Genomic DNA, 21136 nt, shown 5'->3' on the forward strand with positions numbered 1-21136 from the left:
CAGTTAAAGACTAAACTGAGTAAAATTACTAAGAAATGAGTCACAATGGAAGAGTATCTGAATCGCACTACAATAAAAAGCACATTTGGCGACCATTTTTGGCGACCAAATTGGTTTTAGTTGCCAATGACGGCCATTTGGTGACCAAATTACAACTTTTCCCCAAAGGTGAAGAATTGGCGACCAATTGTAGTATTTGGTCACGAGGCGAAAGTAAGCGCGGGAAGAGGGAAAATTTATGGTGACTATTTTTTACCTTTGGTGACCAATATATTTGTCACTATAAATTTATCTTTGGCAACAAGCCAAAATTGGTCACCAAACCATTTTCTTACCTAAAAGTTGTTGTCATTTTTGAAGCCAAACACCAACCGAACCTTTTCATTCGATTGTGAGAAAAAAGCCCTTAGACCTAAAGGCCCCTTTTCTCCCTTCTCTCTTAGCTCTATCACTCACCGTCGCTTACCTCTGTCGTATGCTGGTCCAGCCTCCAGCAACCATCCATACCAACACCAGGTATGTCTTTTCTCTTCTCTCACTCGCTGTCTTACTCTCTTATTGCTTTTCGTCTCTCTCTATCTCTCTCTCTCTCGGTGGAGCATAAAAGTTCTTCCCCCTCTCCCCTCTCACTTAATCTCTATTTTTCCCTAAATAAACAGAAAGCGATGATTATAGTGTATAGATCATTGTTGCTTGAAACTCAAGCATGTATTATTGCCTTCAAGGTTATTGGTGAAGAATTGGAAACACCTTAATTGCTCTGAACTTGTCGATTATCAAGCATCGATCCCCGATAATCTCTACCCCCAATCACAAACCCCAATAAAAACAATTGAGTCACCAACAAGTTTCTCTCTCTACAAAGTGTGAAATGAAACCAAAACAAAGATCAATCAAACGAGTGTATTAAATCAAGAGAGAGAGAGGGCAAAAGACAGAGGAAGAGGTCAATTTATGCCGATTCATTATGATTTGAACCTCTGTTTGCTATTGCCTAACCACCACCATTTATATATATATATATATTTTTATTTTTTTTTTTATTTTATTTTGGTTTTGTTTTGGGTTTAATTTCACAATTTTTGATGTTATAGAACCAACTTGTTTTCAACATAAACATAGTTTCACCCAGGTTTCTTCTCATGCTCAGTTGATCTATTGTTACTTCATGGATTTCATCTCTTTTCCAATTAATGACTCTTTCCCCTATGGCAGTAGAGCTCTAACAAGTCTATTTACGTTGTGTTTGGTTGAGAGATTTGGGAAGAAAGAAGCAAGGTCTGTAATTTTTTTATTACTATATAATTTCTATGATTTCTAACTCAAATACATTGTTATTCTTTGTGTTCCTTTGTTTGTTGGAATGGTGAAATTTGGATTTTGTAAAATTTTGTGAAAATTTTGAGTTACAGGACTGATCTTCTTGTTTTGCATAATATCTAGGAATGTCCCTCTTTTTTCATCTTTTCTTTTTATTTTTCTATATCAATTGTACATTTAATAAGACTTTCTTCCTCATAATATTTCCTAAAGGCATTTAATCAATGATGATGATTTTTTATTTTTATTTTGAATATGATGTCTTCATTTTGCAATATTGATATATTTTTCCTCATTGGCTCTTAAATCCTATGTAATTCATGAAGATATTCTTTTTAATTTTCATCCCACTTTGCCAAGTAAAACAGAGGCATCTCCAAAATGATAAAGCTGATAATTAAAACAAAACCACTTATTAAACTTACAAAAATGACTTTATCTAGGTAGTGCTATAGAAAAGAACAATCATTTATGCTATAAAAGAACTCAATTCATGATTCACACAGTTTTAATGTGATGCCTAATACCTACCATCATATAGCACATTCTTGTGTGTGCCCTAAGAATAAATGTCTATGTGACACACAATGAACATAGGTGTTTCCTACTTAGTTTCAATATAATATAAAAATAGGAATTTTGCTTGGGATTCTTTGAACTGACTATGTACACCCAAGAATATGTCCTCCTTTCTTAAGCATGCCTAATAAATATATATTGGATGGAAATTTTGTAAACATACATGTCCATATGTGTCTTGTCCAACATGGGTACCTTTGTTTATTTCCAAGATATGTGTATCATGTAATGTATTACAAGCAGTGGTTTTTTATTTTTATATATAATGATGTAGTGCTACTGCATTTCTAAGAATAGGTATTGTTAATTATATGCAATGATTTTTCCTCTTTTTTCTTTAATGCTACAGGTTATAGAGAGATACATGCAGTCAATGTCAGGGAAATGATATTCATAATGATCAATGTCTCTTTCGATATGATTATCGGTGCCTATCTACTTGGTAACATGGCAGCATTGATTGTGAAAGGATAAAAAACAGAAAGGTTTAGGGACAAAATGGCACATCTTATTAAATATATGAATACACACAAACTTGGAAAGCCTTTAAGTAATGAGATCAAAGAACATGTAAGGCTATAATATGAGAACAGATACACAAAAGTTGTTGTTCTTCAGGATATTCCAACACAGAAGTTGTTGACACCTAAAAGTAAAAAATAAAATTTAAAAAACAGTATATACTGATTTAGTGCTTTAAAATAGTTGACCAGTCTCTTGCATTTTGTTGGAAATGTGTACCTGCAGTTTGCTTCGTTACCCAAAAAAGAATCGTACGTTGTAGATTGTTTTGCCCTATTAACTGTTTCTTCTATGCAAATTGCACAAAAGTTATATGAGCCATATGTTAAAGAGGTTCCACTTTTCAATGGGTACTCTTTGGGATTCATCAAACAGATTGTAAGTCATCTTGTTACTAGTAAACAAATGCTAAGATCATACCTGCATTGATTTTACAAAGTCATGCGACATTTATTGGCTTAATTATCTGTGCAAGGTAAATATTTACTGCTAAGGAGGTTAATGAATCTAGCAACTCCTGATCTTATACAACTTCCAACTTATTTAAGAGCATCAACTTACTAATGTCTAGCTGTCTTCAGTGCATCTTTTATAGGATTTTTGGAGTAACCTGAATATTGTCTATTGCATTTCCATACTTGTTCTATCTTTCTATATTATCTATATTATTTTAATAATTACTGGTTTCTTGGTATTCCTTTTTAAAATGCCTCATCTGAAGAGCCATTTTTTTCGTTAATTTGTTGTTTTTGTTGTCTACTGTCATAATTTAATGTCATGTTTATTTCTACTGGAACATTACAGATCTGATAAGATTTGGAGCCTAATATCATATTAATTTATAGTAGTCGGCCTTACTCTTTTTTTTTTCTTTTGATTTTCAGGCAACCAAAGTCCATGAGGAATTTTTCCTCCTAGGAGAAGTAATTATAGAGCAGGTAGATATACTAGATCAACTGTATCTTGTTTGTTTTGGGGAACTGGTATAATTTTTTTCTTACGGGCAACTTGCTCAAGCCTAAATAGACTTGTAGGGACAAACGCGACCTCAATTGGATTTCCGTTTAGAAAATTAGAAAGAAAATTGTAAAACACAAGACTTAAAAGGCTCGTTCGGGGGGGCAAAATTGCAAAATGACCACCGAAACCGCTGATACTTGGCACGAGCAACTTGCTCAAGCCTAAATAGACTTATAAGAACAAACGAGACCTCGATTAGATTTTCAGCTTGAAAATTAGAAGGAAAATTGTAAAACACAAGACTTAAAAGGTCCATTCGGAGGCCAAAATTGCAAAATGACTGCCAAAACCGCCGACACTTAGCACGATGAGCTTGCTCAAGCCTAAATGGACTTTTGGGAACAAACGGGACCTCGTTTGGATTTCTAGTTAGAAAATTAGAAGGAAAATTATAAAACGCAAGACTTAAAAAGCCTGTTCGGGGGGGGGGGGAAATTATGAAATGACCACCGAAACTGCCGAACCTTAACACAGGTAGTTTTCTCAAGACTAAATAAACTTGTATGAAATCAAAATTGGACTTCCCGAATGGACTTCCCGTTACAAAATTACAATCAAAATCGTGAAATTCATACCGAGTTTTTTTTTTTTCAATCTAATATTGTTTTTTCTTTTTCATGTGACAGATTGGCAATGGTGGAAAATAGTTCAGGCTGCATTAGAAGATTTGATTTTGTGTTTTTGGAAATATTTTGACATAGAATTTTGATAAATGACTTATGGGTTAGATGTTTAGTATCAAAATATTTGGTTTTGTGTTTTTGCAAATATTTTGACATAGAATTTTGGTAAATGACTTGTGGGTTAGATGTTTAGAATTTGGTTTTGTGTTTTTGAAAATATTTTGACATAGGATTTGGTAATGGATTTGTGGGTTTGATGTTAATAGTTTGTAAGTACTTTGGTATGAATATTTCAAATTGTTAGAGAATTGTAATTATGTTTATTAGGATGTTTAATAGCTATTAATTTTGAATTATTATGAATGTCTTGCATAAGTGTATTACTATTTACATTGCATTTGTGCGTATATTTTGTAGAGAAAAACAGGTGTTTTGGATTATTTTTAACAAGAAAATAATAAAAATCAAAATTTGTGCAGTGAATTTTTAGTGATAGGTGATATTTTGGTCGTTGTTAATATATTTGGCGACAACATATTGTTTTTGTCGCTAAAAGTTAGTGGCTATTCCAAGAACTTTTTAGCAACCAAAACTTAGTCATCGCTAAAAAGTTGATTTTTAGCGACCAAATTAATTTTGTTGCTAAATAGTTCTTTCAGCGACAAATAAATTCGTCGCTAAAACTACATAGCCTATCCAAATCTTAACCTTTTAGCGACAAATTAGAATTTTACATCGTCGAAATATATGATTTTTGGAGACCAATTTTGCTTGTCGCTAAACGCTTACATACAGTGACAATTTATGATTTGGTTGCCAATACTTTTAGTGACAAGCCTTTGGCGACCAATTGAGTACTTGTCGTCGATTCTTTTGGCGACGAAATTTATACTTTTGGCGACCAATTTTTTGGTCGCCAAATGTGCTTTTTGTTGTAGTGTCAATTCAAGGTGATAGTTGATTAGCTTGCTTTAGTATCTTCACTTGTTGATGATGATGATCTTATTCTTCTGATTTTAAATGGCTTGCCTGATGAATACAATGCCTTGAAGACTACTATACATGCTAGATTAGATCCTATCTCCATGGATCAACTGTGCTCTCTACTTTGTTCTGAATCAATTCATGTAGAGGCTTCTCTTAAGCACATGCAAGCTGCTGAAGCTCCAGATCTTTTCGCTTACAACACACACTGAGGCAATTTTTCCAATAGAGAAGGCCATAAAGGCCATTATAGAGGCAAAGGTAATTTCAGAGGAAGAGATGGAGGTAGGTTTTGAGGAGTCAAGCTAATAAGTCTGGTTATTCTTAGAGAGGTAATACCTTCTGCACTTTTCACAGAGGCAGACAAGGTGTAGACGTGCCCGAACGTCTCGGGCTCCGCATGCGAAATGGCGCGAAAATCCCGTTTTGTTCATTGGACTACTACTGTTCGGACTCAATGTCACGGTTCTGAATCTAATCTCGCAAAGTGCAATGCAAGACCAATAAATCACCAAACAGTCCAAATCTGGCAAATCGTTTTGGAAAATTGATTTTTGTAAAGAAGTGCCAAACATGGACTGCTTTGTCAGATACAGAGTCGCCACCTAAATATTTTGTTTTGGGGGAAATTTAGGAAACCCTGACTCGTGCCTAAGGCCACGTGTCCGTCATCACCAAAGTTGCCTCAGCTCGAGAACTTGGGTACAAGAGGGGAAGGTCATGCAATGAGCACCCCCGCTTGCCCGATCAAAGATCGACCGCTACTAACATGATATTTTGTTTTTGAAAACACATGTGTTCTTATTCCGGTTATTAGCTAGAATTACTATGTGATGCGCACAGCATACAAGTATAGACTAGATCGCCTAAATTGGAACAAAACATTGCATATTCGTTTGTTTGAAAATGGTTTGAAGTTTGCTACTCGCAAGTAGGCTAAATCGAGGATTTTAATGAATTATTCCAATTCAGATAATCCAACCTTCACCCACAAGCATTCAGGCAGTTATATCAACTAAGCAGTTAGCCTCATGGCAAGCATGCTTTCATGGCAATCAATAACACACATGTAGTATGCTAAAGTGTAAATACTTACAGTGTACTTCGAGTCAAAACAAGAGCTAGTTAGTAATCATGCATGATCCTAGTTCATGTTAAAATCGCTAATGCAACGTATATGAGAATGCAACTAGAAATAGGTCGGTTATTCTAAAATGGCATGTGAAATGCAACAATTGATACGTGTATTCAACTTGGTATTGAAATACAATACATTTAGTACGATGCACCGAGCCCGGTGCATGCAAGACAAATGAATGGATGCATACATGCAAACATAAAGATGCTAATCGAAACATGCCCTAAAACTAACCATCATAAGCGGTTAAGTAAAAGGAAGAAAGATGTGGGGTTGGAAGACATTCACACACACACGCACACTCATTACAAAATTTGCCCTCGCGACGGAGGGTCCGAATGAATAATACAAACCGACTAATTAACTAACTAACAAGCTAATTAATTATTACATAACCGAATGAAGAACTAGCTACAACTAATTATTACAAAACTTAATTAATTAACAAATTAATTAATTAATTACAAATTCGAATACTAACTAACAAGTAAGCATTAAAATATGTAAACAATGTTGTTCCAACGCTGGTTGAAGGAGAAGAGGATGCATGCTCAGTTGCCGTCCTGAAAAGCTCTCTGGTTGCTCTCAAGAGGCTCTGTCTGCAGGGTGTCCTTGAGAACTAGCTGCTGGATCTTACCAAAACAGTGCTGAGGAGTGCACCAGTGGCCTGCCGGCCATGAGGAGCTTCTGCCGACCCCCCTGCCGACCAAGAGCAGGTACTGCCGGCCAACAATAAGAGAGTGCCGGCCACTGGTGTGCTGTGACACCAAGCTGCAGCAGAGCACAAAATAGAGAAAATTGAGGGTCTCCTAAGGATATGTATGCACTATGCCACTCCATATCACCTCAAAACATCAAGGGAGAGACATAATCTGATCCAAGACCATCAATCACGCATCTCGATGCATGATGGCCAAAGATCCAACATGTGCAAATTTTAATGTAAAATGAAGGCACAAATAAACATATATGCCTAAAACTCTATCATGCGTTATCAAGAACGTCGGCGACCAAGAATCGAGGCACGTTTCATCACTTGAAGTATGAAACGTCCCTCGTTTCTCGTGCTCAGATTAATACTTAATCCAAACAACAATGCAACACAAGCATGGCAAACATGCAATATGACTTAAGCATGCAAACATACAACTACATGGCATACTCAATGCAATATGATATGATTAACTTAACAAAGCTAATGATATGTAAACAATGCTAATGCATGCATGCACAATGCAATGCTAAAAGGACAAATTAGCCATGTTAGGGGCATGCATACTCAATGCAAGGCAAAATAACTTGGCATACACAATGCAAATAACCACGTGGCATGCACAATGCAATGTAGGATGGCATACTACATGCAATGACCAATATGGCATACTCAATGGACTTAAACCAAAAGGGTAGACCTCAGTCATGCCCCAAATCAGTGGCCATGACACAAAAGTGAAGGCACCAAAAGCATATATAAGCATGCACATGCAATGGCCCATCAAAGAGGCCTAAGAGCACAACTCTCAAGAGTGCTCAAAGAGTGACCAATGTGGAAGTGTAACAACACTAAGTGCACTGAAACAAGGTACTAAATGGTGCCAAACCATTCAATCAATCATAAGTATAGCATGCAAAGGTCCTAAAGCATGAAAGCTAATAAAGAGGACTACAAAGGAGGCGTGCAATACATGGCAAGCATGCATGAACTAACCATGGACAGAGCTGAGATAGGTCAAGACAATGACCGAAACATGCTGAGATGAGGGCTTAAACACCTAGGCAAGCAAGCATACAAGCTAAGCCAAAAACTAGGCAACAATGCACATCACTCAAAGGCACTTAAAGCATGAATGAAGTGAGAACATGGCATTGTTATAAGCTCTGAAATGAAGTATTAAATGATGCCAAATCATCTAAATAGCTTAAAGATAGCATGCATGAGTCGACAAAGCACAAAGCTAGCAAGGCCAATTGCACTACAACTATACAAAGCATGAAGCATATGGCAACGACAACCCAAAACAGTCCTAGAACATGTCAAAATGAGTCTAAAACATGCATGAAAGGAAGTCAAAACAAGCTATCATGAAGGGCATAAGGCATGGTGCATAAAAGGCAAATAAGGTGGATTACACTACACCTATTAAGACCAAGCATGGGATGACTTAACCAACAAAAATTAGAGTTATATCATGGCAAAATAACCCCAAATAAAAACTAAAACGACAGCTCGCAAGCTAAGGCATGAAGGCATACACAATGGTTCATGTTAAGGCATAAAGGGGCCAACCATCCAACACATTGAATGAGTGACAAATGTGAATACATGGACATGAAACATGAACTGAAATCACATTATGAATGATGTCAAATCATTAAAATAGTCCAAGTAATGCATACTAGAAGACTCAATACACAAAGCTAACAAGCTAGATTGAACCAAGGCTATACAAATCAAGTCATGCATGACCAAGATAACATAAATCAGACCTTAAACATGCTAAAACATGAACAAAGTCCTCTCAGAGCTAAGCCAAAAGCATGCTAAAATGACATGTCAAAGCATGATGCATGTTAGGCTATTTCATGGAAATGCACTACAAGTGCATGGAGCATGCAAGGAGCTATTAAACCAAACCCTAACAAAGGTATGACATAGTAAAACGACACCAAGAACATACTGAAATGGACTCAAATCAAGCTAGAATGACATGCTACTTCATGAAGCACACAAGACTAGTTTGTGTGATTTACACTACAAGTGCATTAGGCATGCATGGAGTGACAAAACCAAGCAAAAACAGTGGCATGCCATAGCAAAATAACCACAAATACATCCTAAGATATGGCCAACATAAACTTAACAAACATGCTCACACATGAGGCATTCAAAACAAGTAAACAAGACACAAGGAGAGGGGATGACCCTCTCCTATTTAAGACTCCAAAACCACCTTTCCACCACTGAAAATCCTCTGGATTTCAATGGTAAAAAGGTCATGCAAAGGTTGCAACAAGAGCCTAAAGGGATGGCTCAAAACAAGGCCTAAGAGGGGGTAGATCACCCTAAATGAAAAAGTAACCTTAAACAAACTTTTTAAGCATGCAAAAATAGAACTTTTTCCAGTAAGAAGCTAAGCTTAAAACAGCATGAAAGAAGGGCTAAAAGCTTAAGCAAGAATGGGGGTTTTAAGGGATAGAAACTCACCCTTGAAGACCTTCTTCAAAACTGCAGCTCCAGCAAGCTTTTCAAGCTCAAATCAACCCAAGAACACCAAAAACAACTTCAAGAAGCCTCAGTAACACAAGCAAGGTGTTTGAGTGTGTGTTTGTGTGTTAAACTAAGACAAAGCTACACTTTTGAAGCACAAAACAAGAACAAAGAGAGATATAGATACAAAGCTATATCTATAACTCTCAGCCCGTTTTTCTGAACCTCTAAAATGAAAGAGGAGCCTCTCCTTATATAGAAGAAAGGCAATGCAAAGCTTGTTAAACAAGCTTGAAAAAGGCTTCATCCCTCCATACACGTGTATGGAGGAGGGATGAGTGAAAATCAGCTGGCTCAAAAGATCTGGAGTGAAATCTGCTGAGACAAAGTGTTCTGCCGGCCATCAGTTGTGGCTGGCAGTACCTCATTGATGGCCGGCAGGCTTCATCAATAGCAGGCAGGGGCAAAAACATGGCCGACAGGGCCAAAAGGTGGTTGGCATTGCCTCACAAGAAGCAAGCAGAAAGGGCCAACACATGGTCCAAAAATGGGGCAGAAAGGATACAGGGTTTGAAAAGCTCAAACCTGTGATGTTCCGTTGCGAAGGTCGAGTACTCGACGAGCAATCGAACTTGTGGCTGGATGCACCTACAAGCACAACCAAGTCTTGAGGACGGTCAAAAATGGGATGTCTACACAAGGTTATAATAGCTATAGCTATGCTCCTGCCAGCAGTTCATCTACTTCCTCAGTGACTTGTCAAATCTATGGCAAGTCCAGTCACATTGCCCTAGACTGTTGGCATAGGATGGATACAGCTTTTCAGAATACAGGTTCTTATACCTCACCAAATTCAGGCAACTCTAAAGCCTATGTAGCATCTTCTCATTCCTTAACTTCTGAGGTCAATTGGTTTTTAGATTCTGGAGCTACTAATCATGTGACTAATGATCTTAACCATCTCTCCTTCTGTCAACCTTATCAAGGACATGAGCAAGAAGCCATTGATGATGGATCCACTCTTCCTATTGCTCATACTGGTAAAGGTCTTCTTCCTAAACCTTCATTTCCCTTTCATCTTACCAACATGCTCCATGTTACTACTCTTCCAATTTACTTTCAATTCATCAATTGACTAAAGATAACTATTGTACTGTTACATTTGATGAGCATTCCTTTATCATTCAGGACAAGGCTACACGGTAGATTCTGTATAAAGGCTTCTTCTCCTACTGTTGTGCTACCTTCTTCTCCTACTGTTGTGTCACCTTTTTCACGCATCTACCTTTCTTGTTCTACTGCTGCCTCTCTTATAGTCACACCAAATTGGCATTTTTGACTTGGTCATCCTTTTTCCAAGAAGTTACATCTCATATTGACTCATTATCGTTATAGCGATTCCGGTTTTGGCCCATCACTTGTTGTGTTCCAAACTCGGGTTGTATAGTTCTGAATAGTGATTCATATCTTGTTTCCCTTGTCTCCTCTTTTATTTTGGTTATCGGGTTGTGGTTGTGTGTTTGGAACAAGTTGGTTGCGTGTTTTTCCAAACTTGTGATGCCCAGATTTTGGCTCTTCCACTCGAGTGGCCATTCTTGAGCTCAAGCGCTATTTGTCAACTCTCAATATTTTTGCAGACCTACAAATACTGGGAGAGTGTGTTTAATACTCGAGCAGCATTTCTTACACTCGAGCGAGTGGACACTCAAACGTCCAATCCTACGCTCGAGTAGGGTCCTTCGTTTGCAAAACTTCTGGAAATGTATATTCCACACTCATGCGTAACTTTTCACACTCGAGCAGAACTTTGTGTCTGACGCTCGAGCGTCACTTTCCACGCTCGAGTGGACTGCGTGTATAACAATCCGTGAAATGATGTTTTTGTTCACTTTTTCACTTCTCTCTCTCTCTAAAACCCTTCAAAACCCTAGATCTTGAGTTTCTCTCTCTAAAATACTCTCTCTCTCTCTCTCTCTCTCTCTTTACATTTTGGCCTAGATCCTTTGATCTCTTCACCCTAGTGTCTTTGGAAAAAGAGTAGAGCATCTTGAAAGCTTCATTTTGATCCGATTGGAGTTTGGTTTCGGCACCTTTAAGGTTTCTGTCTTGCTTTTCTTGGTCTTCTAACTTGAGGTAGGGATTTTTTCTACACTCTCATATGGTCTTTAGCTTAGTTATTTGTTATCATGTAACAATGGTGGGATTTGGGGATAATTTAAACAAACCTAGGGTTTAGGTGTGAATAAAAAGAGGGGTTTTTGGCGAATGTGAAATAAATGAGTTTGGGGTTTGAATATGAGGTCATGTTATGTCAAAATGGTGGATTTTGGTACTCGGGTTGATATTTGGAAAAGGGGGGGTTTTTTCCCTAATTGAATAAAATTGTTATTTTCTATAAATAATTGTAATTGACATTGAAAATGTGAAATTGGAGGATTATTGATATGAATGCTGAAATTGGATATGTATTATCTCATACCTTTGGAAGTTTTGAATAAACTATATGTCTTGAGATTTAATATTTGTTTAGAAATAACTGTATTGGGCTATCGGTGGAGGATAACTATGATTGTTGTAGAAATTGCATGAGGATTAGGCAAATTAAAACTAATCCATGGTTGGCTATCATTGTACATGATCATGTTGAAAATACATTGTATATGTATGACTATTTGGGAGGAGAAAATGGATGTACTCCATGTGTGATTATATTTTTTTTTAAATACCACTACAAAAAAAGTGATTTTTTGCGACGGTAAAATGCCGTCGCAAATACTCAAAACGCCGTCTCAAAAGGTTTTTTGCGACGGTAAGTGGCCTTTTGCGACGGCAAGTGGGGGGTCGCAACAGAGGGGGTTGCAAAAGGGCTTTAGCGACGGTATAACACCGTCGCCTTTGGTTTGCAACGACAAAGAAGCCTTTTTACGACGGAAAAATGTCGTCGCCATTAACGCGTAAAAATCTGACTTTTTTTGAGACGGCACTGTTTTGCCGTCGCTAAAAGGGGTATTTGCGACGGCACAAGTACTATCGCTAAAGGGTTATTTGAGACAGCACTTGGTGCAGCCGCTAAAGTACTATTGGCGACGGCAAATTACACCGTCGCTAAAAGTCCTCATTTTCAACCAAATGCCCTATCTTTTGCGACAGCGTTACTGCCGTCGCAAAAAACCCCTATTTGAGACGGTGAATGGGCTGCCGTCTCAAAAAAAATATATTAAAAATATGAAAATAACCTGTATTAAATGAAAAATAACTATAAAAAAAATCAACAATTACATAATAATATAAAAAGTCTAGTATATAAATAAAAATTCATCCATAATTAAAATATTCTTCCATTCATAACAATACATCAGCAAAATTATCCCAATACATAATGTTGCATAATACATACATAATGTTGTTCACAAATCTAAATAACGTAAATCAAAAACAAAAATTTTCGTCATGTTTCTTCCGTGGGTTACAAAAATAAAAGTTAGTCATAATCTTTACACGCCTGCATTCCATAAGAAACAAACTGCTACTCCGAAAATATCTGAAAATAACAAAATAAAAATAATTAATGACAATATAATTGTGTTAATATTTTAATTACAGAAAAACATAAAAAAATAAGTAGTCTACCTTCAAATGCCAAGTAAAGCAACCATCATACCGTCAGTTCTATTAACGACACAAGTCTCTTCATAACTAACATTGGATGACATGTACTCTACCTTCAAATGCCAAGTAAAGCACCAGGGATTTATTCAATATGCACGTAATGTGGGCACATCGTTCAATAATGATAAACACGAGTAGGTGAATTTGTAAAAAAGTACAGGTGATTTTTGTCAAATTTATCAAATCCTGAATAAAAGAAAATGAGAACCAAATTTCCATAATGAATAAAAGTTTGATATGGCTAGCATTTATGGAAATCATCACTCCCATTGATAAAAAGAAAGCAGTTATGATGCACCATCACATGTTCTAAATAGTGGAGGAGCATATACAAACAATATTTTAGAGCACAAATATTGGTATCTCACTCCGTAGTGGAAAGAGCTGACTGCAATACATCTTCAAGGTACTTCTCAGCAGCAGCATACTGCCTTTTCTTGTCCTCAATTACTAGTGCCGCCAAAGGTTTATCCTGCACAAATAGGAGTTTCCGTTATTCATTATTTCATTGGAAAAAAGAAAAAGAAACTCAAATGTATAAATTGAAATATGGAGTTACAGGTGGCAAGTCTTGGTAGCTTCTCAAAGTATCAAGGATGGGCTTTGTTTTCTTCTCCAATTCCTTCCTGTGCTCTGCCATTTCAACTAGCACGCCATGGCTAATCTCTGGGGTGTAGCCCACTCGATTCAGTATTGCCTGCTCCCAAGGATTCTTTGGTATAAGTAATCAACAAAATAATTTAGATAAACCTAAATGAAGATCAATTAAAATTACCAAAAACAAAGCTAAAATATCAACCGCTTGATTGCAAGTCTGATGTCTCATTCTACAAGTTGGTGTCAGCAACAAAAATCCAAAATAGTTAACCATTCTTGCTAATATAGTAACATGTTAGGTCGAAAACAAGATCCAAGATTCTGACCATTGTAGCTATAGAAGCATGAAATTTGATTACTCCAATTCTAGAATCTACCATATCATTCAAATTGTAAGAGCATCTTCCCTGTAAATAGGATCTTTCTTCATAATGTGTCACCATTTATCTTCAACCTGATTTTATCCTCAAAAAAACACTAAGTAATTGTTAAAGAAAGTGTATCTTAACTATTTAAATCCTTAGCATAACTTACCTACCAAAAAACCTTCACTATCGGGTAGCAAAACAAGCTACATAAAGCTAACTAGAAAACTGACCATGAGTGAGATAATACAACCTTAAACTGTTTTCTGTGTAAAACAAATACAATGAGAATTTATGGCATGACAACATTATGACCCAATGCCCACCATAAATAATTGGGACAACCAAATTCAAATAACGAGAAAGATCACCTTCACATTTCTCTTTATTTGTATAAGCAACAACATCAACACAAACAACATGAAAATTATTTTGTTCTTACCTTAGTTGCAGGCACAGTTGATGCGGTGGAACCTTCACTAGATGAGCCCTTATTCTGACATTGTTCAAGCACAAAATGAAAAATCAGTACCAAGCAAATAGTAAGTATTGTTACAACTCAAAAAATATGAGTTCAACTAACACAGAGAAATAAAACAAGACTAACGAGCAACACAAATAAACAAGGGCTAATGATGACTAGTGAGCATTCTGAACCAGGGGATCATATTTCTCTTTGAAAAAAAATTGAATACCACGAATACAATAAAAAAGAATGCAATTCTACAGATCGAAATGATATGGATCAGTCATGGCATCACTATTATCTCAAAACACAAGGGATTTCTTTTCAAAATGAAAGCAAATTAAATAAAATAACTACTTACCATTGGCAGGTCCAATTAATTTATAGCCCTAGAGCACAACCCATATTCACATGAGGATTGGTGATTGATGAGGTTAGATACATAGCTTTGTGAAATAATTCTAGCGCTAGCTACTTGAGAGAACTGAGTTGGTTAAGTTCAGGAAGAATAGATCACATTAATAATTACCCAAAGAGCACATTTCTTCTCTTAAAAGCCTCTTTCTAATACACACTTCCTCGAGCTTCATCATTTCACCGCGTATAGGTTCTAGTTGTTCATTCCATTAGCTACATGAACAACCACACATGGAATAATGTAGTATCTCCAAGAAGCAAAACTCAACTAGGCAATAGAAGCCTTGACAGATCATGAAGCTGACAGCCTTTTGCAATCTCTAAAACCAAAATTTCTGGAATTTCCTTTTAACAGGATTCTTTGGATCTCCTTCAATAGTAAAGACAGATTGACCAAAGCCAATCCCAAAATGGTATGGTCATCGCACTGATATCTAGGGGTGAAATCAGTTCGGTTTAGTCAGCTTTTGCATGTTTTTTGGATAGAATCGGTAGGGTCAGCTTTTTACACCGACCAAACCGAACAGACCGACACAAACAAGTGAACCGCACAGGACCGGCAAGTACCTTTTCGGTCTGGTTCAGTGCGGTTTACCGATTTTGGCATTTGTTCCAAAAATATATATATATATATATATATAAGTAATGAATAACGAATATAACTTTTATTATTTATATCAATCTATCAGAAAATACATCTTGGACAACTATTAAAAACATAAAAGAATTTAAAATAAAATAAAATACACCATAGCAGTTTCATAGAAACAATGGAGAGCAGAGTAGATTAGTTACTATTTGGATTTATTAGTTTCTATCAAGAAAGTGAAATCTTTTGGTTGAAATTTTAATTTGTATAGAGTAGAAAAACAACTTAAGAAAACTCCATAGCAGTTCATAGGAACAATCCAGAATTAAACATACACAATATTGCACTTTAACCTTCTACGTGGAATGCAGAAAAGTAATCAGAACAAAACATCTCTGTTATTGGCTATTGATAAGGCAAAAAATAATATCACAATCCCAATTTTCACCGCCAAAGAGCAGTAAAATAAAACATAAATAAAAAAGAGAGTCAAAAATTTATTTATCATATTCTCAGATTAAGAAACCTTAGTCTATTAACTGATTTTGTAAAAAAAAAATAAAAAAATCACTTAGTTCGAATTACCTTAGATCATATGAGATGTTATTCAAGGAGACCAACGCCGAAGAGGAGATCGACACTGAAGAGCTAAGACGCCGGAGAGTGATTCACGCCACTATCTTCTTTATGCCGGAGGCTGATTCATGCCGAAAGTGAGAGATTGAGGATCAATCGATTAAGAGAACACAAGGTCTTGAAATCGATTGTGATTGCGTGACAGATTGAGATCGAAATCAAGAGACAGAAGATGAAAGAAGATTGAGATAGAGAGATTGAAATGAGAGAGAGAGAGAGAGAGAGCATACTAACTGAGGTCGCGCGAGAGAGAGGGGTCGTACTACGCCGTCGTCGCTCATCGACAGAGAGATCATCGTCGGTGAACAATCGAAATCTCTGTGATTGGGAACTCGAAATCTCTGTGATCGTCCGTGAACACGAACGCGAAATCGTCTCTGAGATTGGGAACTTGAAGTCTCTGTGATTGTGAGGGAGAATGTGTTAGGGATTTGGGGATGAAATTTTTGGGGTTTTGATCGACCGCCAATTTGGCGAAAGGAGGGAGTTGAAAATTCATTACCTTTTGCGACGGTATAGAATAACGGTCGCAACTGATAAAATCCAACTATTAAAACGACGTCGTTTTAATAAGGTTCTTTTGTGACAGCCAATTGCCGTCACAAATGCCCACTATTTGCGACGGTAATTTCCACCCGTCTCAAAAGAATTTTTTTTGGCGACGGCACATAATGCGTCGCAAATACTTCCGTGTTTAAGGCACTTTTTCTTGTCTGCTTATTAGCGACGGGGCAATTACCGTCGCAGATACATTTATTTGAGACGGCTTTGAATGCCGTCGCAAAAGCAGACTTTTTGCGACGGTATACACACCGTCGCAAAAAATTCCGTGTTTTAAAGTCACTTTTCTTGTAGTGTACATTGCATACGTATGATTGTTTGGAAGGGGAAAGGGGATGGACTCCATTATAATTAAGTTGGCCGGAGTGTCCTATGTGAAAGTCCCGAAATTTATACGTGGGTGTCGATCCCGCAGACAAAATATCAGTAAAATGGCAGATTGTAGTGTTTATGTGTGTTTTATGTGCTTAGAAAACTATTGAGTTGTAGTCTCAGTTTGGTTGTTGAAAGATAATGGGTTTGACTCATGAATTGAGGAGTATAAAGGAACTGGAAATGAATTGAAGGAAAATGAATTAAGGTTTGAATTTGGTATCTGTAGACACCCCATTTTTGACCGTCCTTAAGACTTAGACGTCATCGTTTGAACACTCGATGATCATCCATGTTTGTGTTCGTTTTGAATGCCCAAAGTTCTTGGCGGAGTGCCTTGCCTTTGAGCTTTTGAAACTTGTCTGTTTTGTGCTTGGTTGTGGACCAAGAGCTTGTTGCTTTGATTCTGGGGAAGAGGATGACCTATCGGCTAACCCTATAACCCATCGGCCAGGGCTTGTTCCCATCGACCATCAGTGGTGGCCGGTTGGCCACCAATGATGGTCGGCCGCCATTTTTTCTCATTTTTTAGATATTTTATGTGCCAGCTGTTGGTCACTGAATGCATCCTCTATACACGTGTATGGAGGGATGGGAACAAGCTTTTGGCTTGTTTTCCTATATAAGGGGAGGTCTCTCCTCCATTTTGAGGGTTACAAAATTTGTGAGCAAATTTTCCCCCCTCTCTCTCTAGAATCCTCTCTCTCTCTCTCTCTCTCTCTCTCTCTCTCTCCTTATTTTGTGCTTGAAAGTGAGCTTTCTCCATGTATTTGCATACATCCCCTTAGCCAAACACCTTCACCTTAGAGCTGAGGTTCTTGGAGGCTTTGTTTGAGCTTCTCAAAGTGGTTTGAGCTCAGAAATTGTGTTGTTTGTTGCTATGCTTCAAGGGTATTAAGCTTACCCCTTTAAAGCTTTGTTTTAGTTGTTTGTTTGGCCACCTTTGCATGCTATTTTAATGCTGGTTTTAACATCTAAAAAACTATATTTTTTAAGATTTAAAATGTTGGTTTGAGTCTTGTTTGGTTAGGGGGTGATTTCCTCCCTTTGCTCTTTAACTTGTAAAGCCTTTTGAGCCATCTTTCAAAGCTTTTGAAATCCCCTTTTCTTGGCCTTTTAACCACTGAATTCCAGGGGAATATCAGTGGAAAAAACTTGGTTTTGAGGTCCAAAATAAGAGGGGGTGGCCTCCCCTCCTTGTATCTTGTTTGCATATGTGGATGGCCTAAGATGTGAGCATGCTTTTCTACCCTTTTGTAGTTTAGTTCAAGCATGTTTTTGGCTTTGTTTTGACCTACTTCAACTCTATTTGTGGTTGGTTGGAACACTTCTTGTTTGCTTTTTGTACTTGTAGTGCAATCATGCTTACTAGCCTAACATGTTTGATGATTTAGCCTATCATGCTAGCTTGTGTTAGCTTAATTCCAGCACATTTTTGCTACTGATTTAGCATGCTTTGACTCTGTTTGAGTGGTCGTGGTCATATGAGTTTTGCCTTGCATGGCGATAGTGTAGTTAGCTTCACTAGCTTTGTGATTTAAGGCTTCTAACATGCTTTGCTTGGGTTGTTTGCATGCCATTGCATCATTTAGCATGTTATTTCAGTGCATCTATCACTATCACACTCTCACATATATCACTCTTTCATTGTTTCTAAGAGTTGTGCTTTGTGTCTTGCTTGTGAGCCAACATGCGCGCTTGATTTTCCTGCCTTTTGTGCCTAAATTTCAGCATGTTTTGGCTATTATTTTGGCATGTTTAAGCTCTGTCCAAAGTTGGTTTAGTCATTTAAGCTTAATATTGCATGCCTCTAGTGTAGTGCTCTTCACTAGCTTTAATGCTTTTGGCCGTTAGCATGTTGTGCATGTGTTGCTTACATGTTGTTGTATTATTTTTCATGCCATTTCAGCACTGAAAGTCTGCCACCTCCCTCATTTCTTCATTTTTCCATTTGTTTTGAGGATTGGCTAAGCTTAAGGTTGTGTTCAAGCTTGAGATTGAGACTTATGCTCAATGGTTTTAGCCTTCTTTTGAGGGTTTCTACTAACCAAAGGCATAATCTCTCTCATGTCTTGAGTCATTCTTTGGTTGACCCCTCTCGCATTAGAGGACTTTCACATTAGACTTTGTGGGGGCCGAATAAGTTCTATTACGCACCTAGGCCGAATAGATTGAAAAGAGAAACCAAGTTGTGAATTACACGGCTCTATCCCGGAGGGATAAAGGCCGAATAACTAGATCAGCCGAATAGTCAGCTGTAGACCTGGCCGAGTACGAACAGTTAGTCGAATAAGGGATTATTCATTGGAAGAAAAGTGGGCCCAACCGTCAACATCAAGGACGACTATAAATAAGGAGAGTGTCAGCTAACACGAGGTATGTGAGAACAAGTAAGTATAACTGAAGATATAAGCAACCAAGAGAATGGATACTGACTTATCATTCGAAGTGCTAATTCCGCCAACCCCGACCGGAGTGTTCATTCTTTTTCAGGTGACTAGCTAAGGATCACGAGTGCCTTCCAGGATCCGAAGAGTATTTTCGAACCACTTCTCCATAATTGGCGCCGTCTGTGGGAATACTCCAGCATATACATGGCGGGCGTGACGGAAGATCCTCCGGTAGTCGCTGACGACCTTACACCACAAGATGATACCACCCTAAGCAACATGCTTGGACCAGAGAATATTGCCGCACGAAGGGCCTTGAACTTCGACTCACCTTCAACTTCAGCGCACGAGACAATGCAAGCGATTATGGATCAAGCGAAGCAAAATGAACAGAGGTTGGAAAACATTATGGCTAAGAACGAGCGTCTTCGACAGGATTTGGCCCAGGAGGTGGCAAAATCCTAACAGGCTGTGCGCCAAGACCAAGGCCGACCTTTGAGAAAGGACGGTCGACGACCTCGAGTTCGGAGGCACGATAGTGGCAGTGATTCTGACTCATCATCTCCAGAACCTACAAAGAAGGAACGAGTCGTAGTCTCCAGCTCTTCTGAAGGAAGTCGGCGTGCACGAAATAAGCGCAGAAGAAATGATTCAAACGAAGAGGACCAACATGATCCCTTTGTGCGACGGATTGCAAGGGCGGTACTACCCAAAAAGTTCAAAGCTCCATCGTTCACCCTATACAACAGGAAATCGGATCCCACTGATCACACCCGTCATTATAAGCAAGCCATAACGCTGCATGCAGATGACGAGGCCCTCATGTGTCGAAGATTTCTGAGCAGTTTGGGACCGTTGGCCGTCAGATGGTATTACAAATTGGAACCGGCATCGATTAAGACCTTCCACCAACTTCAAAAATCCTTCTGGGCAAAGTTCATCACCAATGAGGTCCAGCCAAAGCAAGCTGATTCTCTTTGGGCAATGCAAATCCAGCCAGGGGAAACCTTACGTGCGTATTCGGCGCGATATTAGGAATGCTTTAATCTCGTCGATAATGCCTGCAATGACTCCATGGCCATCACCGCCTTTAAAATGGGATTGCATCCTGATAGTGCACTCCGCAGTTCCTTGACTAGGAGGCCCTCTAAAACAGCCTAGTCGTTAATGAAGAAAGTCAAGGAATACTGCAAAGTGGAAAATGACTCTTTGCGGGTCAAAGCGGGGCACAAGGCCAACAAGATGGCCCCATCTGAAATCGTTCAGCCGATAAATTCTGTACCACCACGGAGCCCTGAACCATGAAAGCGGACTAAACGAGACAAAAGACGAGATTCACATCGATCAAATGACCAATGTCATCGGGCTAATGAGCAACTTCAAGTGGATAGCAATCGCATAAGGCACGCGGACAAGAAATATACGGAGTTATCGGAGCTGATCAGCACGGTTATGTCTAAAATTCAACATCTGTCATTCTTCAAATGGCCACCCAAAATGGTGGGACCTCCCGACACGAGAAGACGAGATATGCGGTGCGAATATCACAAAAACCACGGTCATGATACCGACAGCTGCTATGCTTCGGAAGATCACCTTGAGGAGTTGGTACAAGATGGTCGGCTTAAGCAACACATCCGAAAGAATAACTCAACCAAAACGGTTGCTTTACGGCAGGAT

The 21136-nt window shown here is 38.2% G+C and overlaps 1 protein-coding gene and 1 long non-coding RNA gene across 7 annotated transcripts; one reads left to right on the plus strand and one right to left on the minus strand.

Moving 5' to 3' along the window:
- Positions 1-313: 313 nt before the first annotated feature.
- On the plus strand, positions 314-4420 carry LOC114313648 (uncharacterized). Of its 3 annotated transcripts, none has more exons than XR_003647250.2 (4): positions 314-516; positions 2249-2384; positions 3306-3359; positions 4068-4420. It is a non-coding gene; the product is annotated as an uncharacterized LOC114313648 (long non-coding RNA). The 3 variants fall into 3 exon arrangements; XR_003647249.2 differs by having other exon boundaries at positions 2249-2341; XR_014330994.1 differs by having other exon boundaries at positions 351-516; positions 2249-2469.
- Positions 4421-12698: 8278 nt separating this feature from the next.
- LOC114313646 (AUGMIN subunit 1) lies at positions 12699-16616 on the minus strand. 4 transcript variants are annotated; one of them, XR_014330997.1, is made up of 7 exons: positions 16364-16616; positions 16083-16250; positions 13839-14521; positions 13623-13760; positions 13432-13535; positions 13025-13116; positions 12699-12935 (listed from the first exon to the last, which is right to left on the minus strand). XR_014330997.1 is itself a non-coding variant. In XM_082871383.1 (6 exons), exons 3-6 carry the CDS (start codon positions 13932-13934, stop codon positions 12824-12826), a joined length of 450 nt encoding a protein of 149 aa, XP_082727509.1. In that variant the 5' UTR covers positions 13935-14521; positions 16083-16250; positions 16364-16616; the 3' UTR covers positions 12699-12823. The 4 variants fall into 4 exon arrangements, 2 of the variants coding, with proteins under 2 accessions (XP_082727509.1, XP_082727510.1); XR_014330996.1 differs by having other exon boundaries at positions 16083-16194; positions 16368-16558; XM_082871383.1 differs by lacking the exon at positions 13025-13116.
- Positions 16617-21136: the final 4520 nt, after the last annotated feature.

Source organism: Camellia sinensis, chromosome 5, assembly GCF_055761805.1.
Source record: "Camellia sinensis isolate YWXY chromosome 5, ASM5576180v1, whole genome shotgun sequence".
In the NCBI taxonomy this organism is placed as follows: domain Eukaryota; kingdom Viridiplantae; phylum Streptophyta; class Magnoliopsida; order Ericales; family Theaceae; genus Camellia; species Camellia sinensis.